We start from the raw sequence: 16,786 nt of genomic DNA on the forward strand, positions 1-16,786 counted from the left end.
TATGCTTGAAATGAGCAGTGCTCACAAAGAGCAGGGTACAATGTTGGCTCGGCAAAGTAAACAGAGGCCAGAAACCGAAGGAACGCCGGTCGTTCAGTGGAGTATGAGCTGTACCGGACAGGGTGGGGTTCACTGAAGATTCAACTAGGAAACCTCTATCCTTCTGCAAATCTTTCACTTTGCTACTAATCAGCTGCCACACAATCTGAGCTGTGTCCTGGAAGAGAGCCTAATGAACAGGAAATCTGCCCAGTGGCAGCAGCCATAGCAAAGGAGGGAGAAAGTTATAATGAGATGAAGCTCTAACTGGATAATCAACCTTTCATAAGGAAGACTTGACAGGATTTGTTCAGTGTAGACTTGTCCACCACAAGTATGTCTTTCTAAAAACACTTAGAGCCAGAACGGTATCCTCTCAGGAGCAAAAGCTTCTTGAGTGTGACTGGATCACAGGTCACAGATGACCAGGGCTGTGGGTGGTCAGGACCCAGGCTCCCACAGCCGCCAGGGGTCATTGCTGAAGAGTGCTTTTCATTTTATAAAGTGTCGGGGTACAAGCCACAAAAGAGTAACTCAAGATTCTCGGTGTTCTTTTAAGACAACACTAAAGACAGATTCACCTGGTGAATGGCAAAGTTAGGCTTGAAAGGGCCTGATTTGTCCTAAAATAAGTTGTTAGTTTCATTTCATTTCTTCCTTTCCAAAAACCAGTTTTATTGGTGTAGCAAGAAAAGTAATAATAAAGAAGGGCTGGTAAGTCTTGATTTTGGTGACAAATGGATTTACGATTTTTTCAAGGAAATTTTTTCCTAAATGACTGAGGTACTGTGTTTGTACAGAAGCCCAGCTCAATGAAAACAGCATGGTAGACTCATTTGCCGCAGATGTGCTCAACTGTCTGGCCTCGGAGCACTCATTTGAGCAAAGGGAAATTCACAAAGGCAACTTGAGCCTCCCCAGTCCTATCCCTCAGCTATGGTCACATGACCTTGAAAAACACTGAAACTGCAGAGTGAATATGCCAGGAATTCTTAAATTCATGGCCACATCAAAACTGAAAAAGAAAAGAAAGAAAGAACATTGTTTAGGAAAACCAGGCAGTTGCATAATGCTACAAACCCTAGGATAAATATTTTTCTAAGTGGATAAACCCAGCAGTCTTTAAAGGTGAGCCAAAGAACAGCATGGTGCCATGATTGAAAAAAAAGACCAATGGAAAGATGTCCTTATCCTTGGTTGAAAATACTTCAGGAATCTTCCTTGTATTTAGCAATGATATTATTTCCTCCAAAACAGCTAAAAAAAACTTCAGTAGTTTACTTTTGTTTGAGAAATTATTCTCTTGGACATTATTTGTGCTAATGACAAGGTAGCCACTGAAGATTTCAGTTCATTTATTGTACTCCTTAAAAAGCATTGCATTCTTAATTTCATATAAAGTATTCTGCGGAGAGTAGAGATATTTAAGGCAAACATCTCCATCTTCATAAATACCCCAAAGATGTGCCAACATTGGGCTTGCAATGCAGAGTCTGTAAGGGAATGCTACTTTGTTTTTATTTTGATTGATATAACATGATTTAAAGTTCAGGGCATCCCAGCATCCTAAGTATACATATACAAAACTTCCAGCATATCCTGTGAAAATGTTAAAACGTAGTTGGTGATGGTTATGATCTGATGCCTACTTAATTGCTTTCTAATGGCAATGCCAGATGTCACTCAACTTCATGGCCCTGGGAGGTGTAGTGAAGCAGTACTTACTATAAGTCGTGTTAGTTTTTGTAAATCACAAAGTTCAATAAGCTCGCTGTGCCCATATATATATATATATATATATATATTTGTTTAATGTGTGGCTCAAATATCTGTTTAAAAGCAGTTCCCGGGTAGTAACTTAGGAAGTGGGCACAGATCAAGCATGCTTTGTTGTTCAACTAATTCACCCTGGACTCTTCTTTGCCTCCATCAGGTTTTCAGCCTCATAGGCCTTTCTGGTGAGGGTTTAAACATGCTCAGAGTGTCTCACCTGGGGTAAGTTCTGACCTTAAGTTTATTTCTAGTTATTATTCTACTTTCTTGTTCAGAATTCAGCTTCTGCACAGAAGGATCTGAATACCTTGACATTTCATTACCCATCTTCTCCTCAAGTGGTCCAATTCATCCATCAGACCAAGTGGTCCTTTGCTGAAGATGCTGACGTTCTCCATATACTAAACCACAGCGCTCATGGGTTCATTTCTGTTTTAGAGCTTAACCTGTAAATACTAGATATTGACCCTGGGTAATTTAAAGGGGGGGGGGAAGGCAATTGTAACTCATGTGACCGCAGATAAACAATGAAAACCAGGGTTAAAAGTCTGATGATCAAAGGGTAGTCAGGAAGTCAAAGAAGGACACTGAGACTTGTACCATGCTTGCTGGGGAACACAGGGCACTATTGACACCACCACTGATGCTGACAACTGTGTACCACCACTGGTGCTGACAACTGTGTACCACCACTGATGCTGCCAACTGTGTACCACCACTGATGCTGCCAACTGTGTACCACCACTGATGCTGCCAACTGTGTACCACCACTGATGCTGCCAACTGTGTACCACCACTGATGCTGACAACTGTGTACCACCACTGATGCTGACAACTGTGTACCACCACTGGTGCTGACAACTGTGTACCACCACTGGTGCTGACAACTGTGTACCACCACTGATGCTGCCAACTGTGTACCACCACTGATGCTGACAACTGTGTACCACCACTGATGCTGACAACTGTGTACCACCACTGGTGCTGACAACTGTGTACCACCACTGATGCTGACAACTGTGTACCACCACTGATGCTGACAACTGTGTACCACCACTGATGCTGACAACTGTGTACCACCACTGATGCTGACAACTGTGTACCACCACTGGTGCTGACAACTGTGTACCACCACTGATGCTGCCAACTGCATACTGGACTTAGTAGTTTCAGGGCAGAATCCTCCTGTGGAAGGAGGGCTGATGAAGTCCTAAATGAATTTGTTTTGTTGGCATGAACAGGGCCATGTCAAGGACCCCAGTGCCTCAGACTCATGGCGATGGCAATGCCTTCTCCAGGTCGGGTTTAGTGGGATGCTGACATTGTATGTAGAAACTATCATCTGCAGCTTCTGCATCCCAGATGTCTCCAACCGGAGACTTCTCGCCTGCAGAGATTTCCTACCAAGCTGGCTAATCATCTCCGTCCTCAGTGTGGGCTGTAAATGTTAAGCGTGCCAAGTTTCCAGGTTGATGCTGGTGCATCTCCAGCAGAATACATGGCCCAGCTGATCTCGGTTTCTCTGTGTGTGCCAATCCTTAAACCCATCAGGCGCTGGCATCCTGCCTCGCTGCTCCCATGAACCACTACTACTCATTTGAATGCTTAAAATGTTATTAAAGAATTAAAAATATAAAAGTATAAAGTAACTACTCAATGAAAATACAAAGGGAGACAATGTTTTTATGTAGCTACTTGGTGTGTTTAAGCTGTGTTACTATAGAAGTTCAAAAGTTAAAAAATTAAGAAAGATTTACATTAAAATGTTATAATAATCTAAGATTAATTTATTATTGAATACAACTGTTTCATAAAATACATGTACTGTAGCCCAATGCACGTTGCCTGTAAATTCTACAGCAGCAGACCCATGGCTTGGGTCTCCATGTTCGCTCGCCATTGTTCATAAAATCACCAGGATAACCATCCAGCTGCTCAGCCTCATTCAGGATAAGTGCCTTCCACCAGTGCAATATTCTTGTGTGTATATGTGTGAGGTGTGCACGGGACTGTGTGTGTGTGTGTGTGTGTGTGTGTGTGTGTGGTGTACATGTGTGTGTGTGCATGTGTGTATGTGTGCATGTGTCCGTGTGTGTAGGTCTAAGAGCACAACATTGACCTTGAGTGTCTTCCTAGATTGCTCTCCATTTTATTTATTGAGGCAAGGTCTTACAATTGAACCCCATACTTGTCAACTGGGATAGTCTCTTAGTCTTTGGGATTTCAGGTGACTGTCATGCTTGCTTAGCATAGGTGTGGATACTGGGGATCTGAATTTTAGCCCTCACACTTGAACAGAAAGTGCTTTATCTATTGAGACATCTTCCCAGCCCCCCATGCACCTTTTAAACAATTACACGTTTTCAGTGTACTTCTCTATGTTTCTCTATGTTCAGCTACATAGTTAACTACTGTAGTGCTAAGATATCAAGCCTACAATAGTCAGTACTGTAACATGGTGTACAAATAGAAGCAAAGGCTACACCACATAGCACAGGCCGTGGTCAGGTGCACAATTATGGTTTATGTAAGTACAGTCTATGATATTTCAGGATGATGGACTCCCAAACAGTGCTCTTCTCAGAATCCTGTCTTTAAACAACACACGAGTATGCAAGTTCAATTTTGTGTGTGGCTCATTCACCATCCTTTCTTTAATGGATTCTGGAATTTCTATGTGGATAATTGTGTGATATGCAAATAAAGACAGTTTTTCTTCCATTATCATCTGAATGACTTCTGTTTCTTGTTACGGCTCTGGTTGGAACCTTGCTGTGTTTTGTAGACTCTCCAGTACAGCGCTGAATCTGTCTTATAAACAGGAGTAAAGTGATATCTGCTATCATTTAAGAGGTCGGCAGGCTGCCTTACAAAGTCAGAAGGTTTTATTAGAAAGGATACTGAAAATATTGATGATTCGATAGTTTAATTAAAAATGTGTGAAAGAAAGAGAATACAAACAGAAAGCAAGAGTGTAATATCGAATAGTCAAAATTTGAGGCACTATGAAGAAGCGCTGAAGGGTAGGTACTTATAGAAGCAAACAACTTGAGATACATTTCACCTCTTGTGTTTCAGGGGAGCTACAGACAGTGATATAATAAATAGAGCACAGATTAAATACAGATATGCTTGATTATTAAGTTCACTATTACTGCCACGGGAGCAATAGGCAAAGACAGGTAACTTTAGAGTCAGGAGAAGAAAACAAAGATATCTATGGGAACCAGGAAAGGGGGAGGGGAAAGGATACTGCAGGACAAGGGGGATGGACCGAAGATGGAGATGCTTCAGGTGGAGAAACAAGGTGCACAACCTCTATGAGAGCAGCCATTTCCTGCTATTCCTGATGCTTCGAAACACAGCACAAAGGGTACCATAGAGATCAGATAAGAAATGAGTACGAGGCAAGTCTACCAGTATTTGAAGACACCATCTACCCGAAAATCCAATAAAATCACAATAGAAAATTACCTGAAAATATTTTTAGCCATACTAGACTACAGCTTTCAGATAGGTTGTTCTTAGTTATACAATAAAACTAATTAGTATGCAGAACATGAGTAAGGACACACAGGCTCCTGAGAGCAATACTAATATTTGGTGGATTTGCAATTTGAAGCCCAGATTCAATTGTGACCTACAGTCGATGAGGTTGAGCACAGCAGTCTCCCTACTGTATTATGTAGCAGGTTTCAGAGGCTGGGGTAGACAGAAGCAAGGAGATGCATTTATTATATGGAATTGGAATTGGTCACTGTTCCATTGGAAGGGTCCAGAGAACATTCTTTACCAAGGTGTTCAGAAACACACTCGAATTGTGTCTGTTTTAAATGGGAGTTTTGGAATGCCTTAACAGTAGAACTCAGGATAGTAATCCACCATCAGAGAAGAGGCAGAAGCAGCAATTGCACAGAGCCATGGCTTTGTGGAATCAGAATGATGTGATCTGTACAGATCTGTGCAATGTTTGACTTAACATAGGAACTCACAGAACCAACCAAATCTGCCATGGCTTACTAGAATATTTTAGTGTTAAACTGGAAAACTTGCAGGTCTTAGGGATACATAGGGATATGTGCTGAACTAAGAGTCAATTCCCAGACCAGAATCCCCTGAGGTAAAGAAGGTCCTCCTGGAGGAAAACCCCACAGTACGGTGAGCAATGTGTTCTGTGGCTCATCCCCAGAGTTTGTTCACAGGGACTTCTGGTCAATCACTATGTGACTGAGCACTGGAGAGAGCAAAACCACAGCCTTCCGAGGGCAAAGCTGAAGGCACAGTGTACAAGTTCTCGTTCAGACTGGAATCTCAGATGAAAGTCCTCTTGTGTGCTGGGTGTGGTGTCATATGCCCATAATGCCTCGTTATATTCCAGTGCCTGGGAGACTGAAGCAAAAGGCTGGTTGAGTGTGAGGGCAACCCAGGCTACACAGCAAGACTGTGTTAGAGGAGAGAGGAAAAAGGAGGAGGAAGACGGAAGAGATGGAAAAAGAAAGTCCTCTTTAACCAGATAACTGCTGTCAGAAGTATATAAATATTTATTTTAATTAAATAGTCACCTTGGATGTAACACCTGTGTAGGTCTTAACCTGATGTTCTGATGCGGTTCCTCCAAAATTAATAGAAACTGTGTTTTTAAAAAAACTGTTTAAAAACATTCATTTTTTCCAGACAGAACCTGAGTATGTATTTATTTCTCAAATACTCAGATACTCAGATAGATAATAGTTTCAGTTTCTTTTTGTTTTTAAATATATGAGGTAACTCACCATAGTGAAAGAAGAATATCAATATGGGCTTGAGTTTATTGCACATTGCCTTGCCAAATTTGAATAAGAAAAGAGGAACAAATCAATGGATAGTTATATCCAAATAGTAGAAACTTAAACAGCTCAATTTTACTGGGTTATTGGAAGAAGACAGCTAATTATTCTAATGTGTTAAGTGAAAATACAACCTAAGATGACAAACATTTCTGGATTAGGCGGATACTTATAAAACAAAAAGAGAACATGGTTAAGTGAAGACAAAGACATGGTTTGGGGAGCTGGAGAGATGGCTCAGCAGTTAAAAAATGCTTGCTGCTCTTGTAGACATTCCCAGCAGCTGCATCAGGCCACTTACAACCTCCTGTAACTTTAGCTCCAGAAAATCTGACGCCTTCTTCTGGTTTCTTCAGGTACCTGCACCCATGATCATATACTCACACACAGACACACACACAGACACACACAGACACACTATTAAAAATAATTCTTCAAAACATATGACTTTAAATTTTATGATAGAATAAGCTAGAAATTTGCATTTAAAACAAGAATAAATTTGAATCATTGTGTCACCCTTAAATGAACACAGCAAATATCCATGCAATTCTTGAAAATACTAGGGCTTTAAAAGCAAAGGGGAAATTATTCTGGGCAGAACCTACTTGAGGTACCGCCAAGACCGAAATGTTCCAAAGACGGCTGAGGACATTTGATGAATGCACAACATAGCCTGGTTATGGAGCCACAGAATGGAGCTTCTACTTTATTTACCTTTAAGTTTTCACATGAACAAAAATATATAAATTGTTACTATGGATTACTAGGCATAAAATATCCAAAGTAACTACTAGAGATTGACTTAATCTGAGCTCATACCCAAACTGAGGAAGGTTAGCCCAATCCCCACAGTCCTCAAAAAGACATCAGTGCACAGGAAATCGGGAGCATAGATGCATCCACACTACTCACAGGAAGTCCTTGTTTTCCCAGTAGCCCAGGCTTCCCAGGTTCTCCTGACAGGCCGTCTACTCCGTGATATCCTTGTAAGCCTTTTGGCCCGGGAGGGCCTGGAAGTCCCTTGGTAATTGAAAATTATTTTGATTACAGAGATATATTGGGCAGATGATGCAGACACATTGGGCAGATGATGTTCCCTGGTGTAGAAAAGGTTACATACTTCTGGACCTTGCCTTAAACAAAAACTTTCCTCTACTCTTAAATGACTTAGTATTTGTGTCCATAAAAGAGATGCCTTACAATGTCCCCTAAACAGATCTAGGGCTATAACTCCGTAGCAGAATATTTGCCTCACATCTATAAGGCCTTAGTTCCATTCCAAATATCCTAGAAAATGCCCTCTAAATAAAAATAAAAGTGACTCAGGAGTTCATTGTGTAACTTCTTGAGCCTCAGAGGATTCCCTGACATTTCTCGCTGTCAGTCCATCTTTCTCTATCTGTCCAAAGAAGATGAGACATGGACCCTGGAGAGCTTGAGATGCAGGCGTCAGTCTTTTCTGAAGCACCTCGAATCATGTTCTCCCCAAGAATAAAGATTGTGTTGCTTTGTTTCCCCCTGAGCCAGATAATCAGATGGCTGACAATAGACCTGAATATCTTGTTTCCACTCTTGAATGAATGGTTTTTTAAAAAATTTTGTTTTGTTTTTATTTGTTTGTTTTTCAAGACAGGGTTTCTCTGTGCAACAGCTCTCTGGCTGTCCTGGAACTCGCTCTGTAGACCAGGCTGGCCTCTTATCTCAGAGAGAACCGCCTGCCTCTGCCTCCCGAGTGCTGGGAGTAAAGGCGTGCACCACCACTGCCTTGCCCTGCACAACCGATTTCTATGACATGAACGTGCTCGCAACTTATCTTGTTTCTTCCTTTTGTCCCAATGCAGACTGGTGGAAGCAGGCATGTAACTCTTTCTGGGCAGCATCATAAGCATTCTCTTTGCTAACTAACCAGCCAGCACACACCTACCCAGCTCGGGGAGGACACCGATGCTCAGGTAAAATTAATATTTATTCTGGGGCAAAGGACTGCTTTTCTCCCCAAGACTTGCTGAGTCCTCCAATTAAACCCAGCTCATGTCTTTTTAATTATACTTGACTCTGACCTTCCTTACCACTCACTTGGTCAGGTTTCCAGCTCCCTGTTTACAGTGGTTCACCAAGAGACAGAAGTAAGAGTCCGCAGGGAGGGCTCCATAACACGGGAAAATAGCATCCTTCACTTGCAGGGACTTAGATTTAAACAGCAAGTTTGGTTTTGAGTTAGTGGTCATATTTTGTTCCCTCTGTGTTCCAGCATGGGTTTGAATTTTTTTCAAGACAGTCTGATTTATCCAACATGACATAACTGGCCCCAAACTATTCTGCTTGCTAAAGTTGTCAATTCTGTTTAGAAAAACAAGAAAGATAAAAGAGGTCTGTTACTTACAGGAACGCCAGGTTTTCCAGAAGGACCAGGAACTCCCTTTTTCCCCTTAGGACCCTGGAAATGGAAAACACAGTTGTCAATATATAGAAATAAACTGACTTAAACAAACCACGGGGAGGAACGCTGAGGCTTGAACGGCACAGAAGCACTCTTAACTAGCTGCCTAGCACTGGAATGGCCATTTAACTCTCCCTGGGGTGGAGGGACCACTTCCATCACGGAAAAATGGGAGAATTTGAATAGATCACTGAGGAATTTTCTTTTGGCCCTGAGTTCGGTTTTAAAAGTTCAAATCACAGTTCTAAAGGGGCACTGTTTTGTGAATGCCCTCGTTTTTACACAGGGTTTATGCCTCCTTTTAAACATGGCTAAATTCAGAGTATCATGTATCATGGCATCTGCTACATGCTAGGAATTTAGAGGCAAAGTCCTTGGTCACAAGACACTGTGAGGTGATGGATGTGAACCAATAGCCAAAATTTGCTTCCACGGAAGCACAAAGAACACACTTACAAATAGAAAAAAGCCAGGTATTTATTTTCCAAGGACTGTTTGTTTTTCCATGTGTGAGATGTTTTAAGTCATAATTGATTCAACAGTAATGGGTCTGCCAGGATAGTCAGAGACTGTATCCTTGCAAATCATTCCATTGTTCTGATGATATCCCCAAATTATTTTCAGATGAAAAACATGGAACACAGTGACCTGGTACACAAATAAGGAAAAGGATCGTGTCATTACCAGACATGCTTCTCAGAGATCATTTGAAGTTACTGCTGGCTGGATTGTTTTAGCCTAGGATGGTAAACTCTTAAGGCTAGCACGCTGAAGATACAGTTTAATGGCATACACACAAATAATCATTTCGGATGTTACACCTTTGAAGATGGCCTCAAATTTTGAAAAGATACAGTGCATGTTGCCATGGAGGGAAAAGGCACCTACTGTAAGAGACAGAACGTCCAACTGTTCAGCTGGGCTTGGTGCTAGGCACCGAGTAATCCCAGACTCAGAAAGCTACCTATGCAAGCATGGCTTAAATAACTTCTGACCCCAGGTGGGCCAGCATAGTAGAGTTATGGCAGTTGGGGACCAAAAAGGATAATGTGCATTTTGGTGGATTTGTGAAGGAAGCCTGGAGTAAAGTCACCCGCTTACTACCTTTCCTGACCATGGCAACCCAGAATGCTACTGCTGTGTTTAGGGCAAAAAGCATGTGGGAAACACTGTATGTCAAATGTGGCATGTTTGAGTATTTTAGAGGAGTTAGAGGCAGTTAACCAGTTAAATTCCCAACAGTTAGCTGTCTACCACTACATGAGAAGACATTCAGGATGGATGTTAAGTTCTATTATAAGGAATGCAAATAAATTTCTACTTCCAGCATACTTTCCTGTACGAGCTTCACACATTTACATAACAAAATACAAATGGGAAGATTCAGGCACTATTATAGTCAATTACACCTGAAGATAATCCTTGGGTTGGGATTATTTCAGAAGTTAAATGCTGGGCTCTGAGGGCTACATCTAAAGGCTTATCACAGCTAGAATGTTCTTTAGACTTGGATGGGCATTAAAAGCAGTTATTAATAGCACAACACTAAGGGAATTTTATGAATATGAGAGACATTTTAAAAGGTCATTTTACTAATTTTGGGGGGTAGTCATGGCAATATCCACCCATTGACAAGTAAGTATTAAACAAATACCAAGAATCTGGCCTCTGTCTTGGATCATTTAGATTAGCTATTGTCACTGTAGCTGAAAGAACACAGAGGACCTAGAGAGGCCACACGGTCTTGTATTGAGGGTTTCAAGACATGCAGAACGTTGCTCTTGTTATAGACAAAATGTTTGTGTGCTCTCCAAACTCACACGTTGATTTTCTGACCTAATGATGAAGGGCAAAAGTTGGTCCTCTGGGAGGTGATGAGGTTTCGAGAGTGAGGGCCTTGGAAGGGATTAGTGCTCTTCTAAAGGATACCCCAGAGAGCTGTCTGGTCCCTTTTCTCTTAGTGAGGATACAGTTAGGAGCTGGAGTCCTGTAACACAGAGGTGCATGCACTCTTACTAGAACCTGACCATGCGGCCATTCTGACCTTACACTCAGCCTCCAAAATGAAACCATGTGACGTATAAGTGACATATCCCTTGGTACTTAGGTCTAGAAGCCTGGACAAAGTGATTCTTGTACTGTATTATATTTTATTTTGAGAATTTATATATTGAAATGTCTCAGAACCTGCACCACCTGTTCTTTAAGTCAACTAAGAGCTCAGCATTTTAAACACTCCTCTCTCACAGCGTAGTCTGTGCAGTAAAAGTTACACATGGTCTAAGGTCAAGGACTCACGCGGCTGTGTAAGCTCTCACTGGATGGGTAACTGGGCCATTGCCATAAGAAGGGAAACAGTCACATTCCAACAGCCCCCCAAATGCAAATGTTATAAAAGCAGATGTATTCTGTGATGTCAGACTTAACTTACTCCTCATTTGATTTCATTTAAATGTAAGTCCTTCTTACATCCACGGATGGGATGTCCTTAAATAGAAAGGCAAATGACTTGGTAGCAAGTCTTTTCAGGGTACACGTTTCCTGTTGCTTGAACAGTATTGAAAAAATAGACCTAACGGCCACTATGGAACCATTCCGGAAGCCTTCGTTCATGAGCATTCCACTGGTTCTCTGACTAGAGGTGATCTAGTTCTTGTGACAAAGGACATTGTAAGGTTCTCTGTTAATTGAAACGTTGTTGTTTTGCTTTTGACTTTGTTGCTTTTGAAGACATCTCAAGGGTAGTTACCACCACACTAGGCTAGCTCCAATTGCCGTTGAGTGGTCTAACTTTAGAAAGAGACACAAACGCAGAACTTGCAAGAACTACTCTCCCTCTCTTCTCCTTTAACCAAGAAAATGGCATTCACTAAAACCTAGAGGTTCTGTGTTGAGAGGAAAAGGAGGCTTTGGCTGTAGTCCTAGGCTCTGAGGCTGTAGGAACTTCCGTGTACATTTGTATGATGGGAATCTTTGTAGGATGTGTTGGCTTTTGTCCCTCTCACTTCTTTCTGGGGGAACCCACTCTCACATGCTCAGTGAATGAACTCATTAGTCAGTTAGGATTAAGTGTATTTTAATTTATTAAAAATTCATAATTAACAAGAGATTTCAAAGCAATAGCTTGCGTATACTAATGAGACTCAGGAAATTAAGTTGTTTCTGGCTCTCTTGCTAATTAGTTCTGTGATCTTAGGTAATGCATCATCTCTCCAGGATTTAAATTTCTTCATTTTGCAAACAAGTTCACCATCCAGATGACTTTAAGGGGCCATTTCAAACTCTAAAAAGTAAACTTAAAGCTTTGCAAAAACAAGACGACAGCAATTGGACAGGACACATCTGGCCACCAAAGGAGTCCTTAATGAATAACACATAATCAGTGGTTATCCTTGTAGCAATTAATGCTAGCATAAACTCTATGAGGCCCTAAACTGTGCCATTGGACTTCATGGGCCAGTACATCCCATCATGCAGAAGTCAAGCATGGGCTCAGCTCTTCTTGGCTCCAGCGCATAGGGACAGTTCACCAGCTCACTGGAAAGACAGTTTCCCCACAAGAGAATTTGATTTTCATTGCTATCATTTTAACAGATCCTAATAAGAACCAGAAAGTCTCTTTTTCAAGAGATATGTCAAAGCAGAAAAAGAAAACCTGATAAACATGAAAGTTTAAATTAGAAAGCATTAGGCACTTTAGGATAAAATCTGGACATGCATCCACATTCTTGGGTGGACTTGTTCTATGAGCTTAATAGCTTGGTCCATAACTTCTCCCATCGTATACATTTTTAAGTGAAAGTGAAGGCTATCATGTTTCTCTGCCTTATGCTTTCTTCATGCAGGCCACTTTATAATTCACCAACTAGTTATTAATCATTCTTTATTTTTTATGTGAGTGCACATGTGTGTGCAGGTCCATGTGTATTTGTATGAGCACATGCATGTAGAAGCTAGAGGATAACTTTGGGCATTGTTCTTCAGGCTCTGCTCACTTATAAAAAACATATTTGTTTCATTCTATTATTATGCGCATGTGTATTTCACTTTTAAATTATCTGTGTGGATGTATGTGTCCGTGGTGGGATGAAGAGGGCGTTTGATCCCAGGAAGCTGGTCTTACAGGTGGTTGTGAAGTTCCCAGTGGGGTGATGAGAACCTAGGTCCTCAACAAGAGTGATTGTAGCCATCTCTCCTCCCACTGACCTGTCACTTGCTAATGGATCCACCTGTGCCCGCTTCTCAGCATATTTTGCACATGCCTGGACTTTAAAGTATGGGTTCTGGGGAATCCAACTCAGGTCCTCATGCTTGCAAGCCCAGTAATGCACTGACAGAGCTGTATCCCTAATGCTTAATTCTTTTTTTTTTTATTAAGGACTCAAATGTGACACTACCACATACATAACCTGAGTACTTAGCAAGGCTTCTATGTGACTGAACAACATCTGAACATCTCTATTCACCATATCTGAGACAACTTCATTTTACAAGTTAACTCTGCCAGCTGGAAAGAAACCTTTAAAAAATTAGAAGAAACATAAATCCACAAATATTTTTCTACCCATGTCTATAAAATTTAAAATTAAGCTACAGTACGTTTTCTTAAGTACTGAATTTTAGCGGCCAGCAGTATAGCTTAGTGGCAGAGTACTTTCTTAGAGTGTCCAAGGCCCTGGGTCCAATCCCTACCACTAGAAACAAGATTCTTTATCCCTGAGTCAGGAACACGTGAGAAGCAAGACAGTCATGGATTGATGGTGCAAATGAAACTCCTGCTGCGGATGCTTGAGGCCAGGCCTGTCTGGGAGGAGTCTAAATTTAGTGAACCAACAGAATTGTCACTTGCTTGATAATAAATACATGATTTGTGTTACGGGAAACAATCTCCCGTATCAACTGTTGAGTCTATGGTATACCACCAAATGGCTATTTTTGCATCTTTCCTATCAGATAGATTCTTCACTTGGATGAACCTCAGTCAGGCCCCCTACCCTGGGCCTGCCACGCCCTGATCTCCGATCCCTCTGATTCCTCACTGGCCACTCCCACGTGATGTCTGATCACCTTGGCCTGTGCACATCAGGACTGCCGCTGGTCTGCTTATCTGGAGTCTCCCTTACTCCTAATGTTGTCCATCCACTGATCCTTACTGTGGTGATGTATTATTTATGATTTATTAAAGTTTGCTTGAGGGTTCAGAATGCAAAGCTAGCCATAAGCCGTAGGGCCAGGCAGTGGTAACACACACCTTTAATCCCAGCAGTCATACCAGCTAGCCGTAGGGCCAGGCAGTGGTGGTGCACACCTTTAGTCCCAAGACTCGAGAGACAAGCAGTTGGACCTCTGTTAATCCAAGGCCACACTGAGCTACATGAAATTGATCCAGTCTAAAAGAGAAACAGCTCGCACAAAGGTGATCTCAGCACTTGGGATCCCATGCCTTTAATAACAGTGCTTGACGTATGCAAGATAGGAGCAGATATTCAGTTTAGGGCATTTTGGTCTCCAGCCATGTTCAGGCAATTAGTCTCCGGTCATGTACAGGGCAGGATTGCTTCAGCCTGGGTAGAGGTAAGAGGTACTGGCTTGGGCTGCTTTGCTTTTCTGATCTTTAGCTTGAAGCTTGAAGCCCAATATCTGTTTCTGGGCTTTAGTTATTCCTACTACACATTACCATGCCCCTTGCCTATGAATTTTCATCAGCTGGTCCTATATTCAGAATTAAACCTAATTTCCGTCTGACTCTAAAACCTCATATCATTGTGGAGAACTCTATACTGATTGTGACTGTTATGAACACAGTTTTCATTACCTTTCTTGAGCAATTCTTCAATAGTTTTCCTTATTAATAACTTCTACAACCGGGTCTATATGACTGATAGGTTTTCACTCTACAGTGCTGGTACTTCCGTTTGAAACCTCAGTAACAGACTACCTTAGGGGATATCCTTAGGTGATTTTTACAAGGTCAAGATAGGTAAAGTGGAATTTAGATTCTAGTCAAAAGATATGAGTCATTCAGTCATGGTTTAGCACAAAGTCTGACATGTGGCCCCTTAACCCTCCCCCAGAGGCTTACGGTGATCTGCACTCCGGAGAGTGAATGGCTACTTGGATTATAATAAGCAGCAATCTCTCTTGTGCCCACTTTCCTAAGCCAACAATCAACTTGACATTCCCTCAAACAAGTCTCACTTACTTCAGCTCCTTTCTCTCCTTTCAGTCCTGGTCTGCCCTGGTCGCCGGGTTCACCCTTTAATAGGAGCCAAGAGAGAAATCTCATGTAAAGCAAAGAAGACGTCTGCTATATTAATGTGATTTTTAAAAAACAATGCTGAAATTAGAGAATACTTTCGCAACATACTGGGGGCCCTTGTTGTCCAGTGGCCCCTCGGAGTCCTGGCACACCCATATGGCCCTGGGGATAGAAAAGATTTAATTAATTCAAGTGAGCTCAGTCATGTGACCTAGACTTTTATCACTTAAAATGGAAGTAGAGAATTCTAGAACTTAACTTAGATATAGACTTTTCTTTGAAGCAGGATCCCTATAGTTGAGGGATATTTTGATGAATCTGGTATATTATGTTAGAAAAATATGCTATGTTTTGGTTTTGTTTTAAAATGTGAGTTAATGCAGAGGATTGAATAGAGGGCTGGGATGGTGCCTGATCTTTGAAGCCTGTAAATGTGGTGTTATTTGGAAAAGGAGTCTTTATAGTCAAACCACATGTTGTGGTTTGGAAGAAAATGGCCCCCAAAGGGAGTGGCACTATTAGGTGTGGCTCTGTTGGAGTGGGTGTGGCCTTGTTGGAGGAAGTGTGCCACTATGGGGTGGGCTTTGGGGGTCTCTCTTGCTCAAGCTTCCCTCAGTGGGACTGTCAGTCAACTTTCTGCTGCCTTATGGTCAAGATGTCACCAGTACCATGTCTGCCTGGATGCTGTCATGTTTCCTGTTACTGTTATGAGGATAATGGGCTGAACCTCTGAAACTGTAAGCCACCAACTCAATTAAATGTTTTCTTGGTAAGCGTTTTGGTGTTTGTGGTGCTTCTCCACAGCAGTAGAGACCCTAGCTAAGATCCCCAATGTGAACCAGTTACAAAGCTCAGGATGATGATAGTGAGCCACAACTTTGCTGCCTCCTTGGCTTGTTGTAGTGGGGAGACCTTTCCACAGTGACGGAATAATCACCAAGTATCTCTTTGGACTCTATGAAGTTGCTTGTTGGTGACATAACTGGTAAGCGGATTTGAGAGGACTATGGCTGGGGACAGGGAATCTAGTTAGAGAGCTACTGAAATAATTCAGACAAAAGACATCTTGAGAAGATTGGTTTAATTGCGGCAATTGTCTGTCTACTTGCTTGCCCAATCAACTTGTCTAATCTAAGTCTGCCTTTCAGTAGTGATCAAGAGCATCAACCTTGAGACAGAGATGCATTGAGTCAAGTAGTCCACTAGTTCATTATTAAGAGCAAATTATGCATAGGGCTTCCAACTAAACACTATGCAAGATAGAACAAACTTAGATTATAATTGGGGAGCCAAGGCACCATGTAATTTAAAAAACAACTAGCAAAAATATAATAACAAAAGACAGTAAAGTGTGTTGAGTGGCCTATAAGCAATATTATAGGGTTGCAAAGGGCAAGGTTGCTGTTTGAGTCAGACGAGAGGAAAGTTAGAGACAAGTTATAGATG

The 16,786-nt window shown here is 41.6% G+C and overlaps 1 protein-coding gene across 4 annotated transcripts in view; it reads right to left on the minus strand.

Annotated features, from left to right (window-relative positions):
* The window catches only part of Col24a1 (collagen type XXIV alpha 1 chain), a 261,191-nt gene that overhangs the window by 50,114 nt on the left and 194,291 nt on the right, over nt 1-16,786 (minus strand). For all 4 annotated transcript variants that reach the window (XM_021233967.2, XM_040751646.1, XM_021233968.2 and 1 more), the window contains 4 exons: nt 15,449-15,502; nt 15,284-15,337; nt 9,025-9,078; nt 7,554-7,661 (listed from right to left, as the gene is read on the minus strand). In XM_021233967.2, coding sequence (XP_021089626.2) covers nt 7,554-7,661; nt 9,025-9,078; nt 15,284-15,337; nt 15,449-15,502 — 270 coding nt within the window. The remainder of the gene's footprint in view (nt 1-7,553; nt 7,662-9,024; nt 9,079-15,283; nt 15,338-15,448; nt 15,503-16,786) is intronic.

This window comes from Mesocricetus auratus, unplaced genomic scaffold (genome assembly GCF_017639785.1).
Source record: "Mesocricetus auratus isolate SY011 unplaced genomic scaffold, BCM_Maur_2.0 Super-Scaffold_100009, whole genome shotgun sequence".
NCBI classification, from domain to species: domain Eukaryota; kingdom Metazoa; phylum Chordata; class Mammalia; order Rodentia; family Cricetidae; genus Mesocricetus; species Mesocricetus auratus.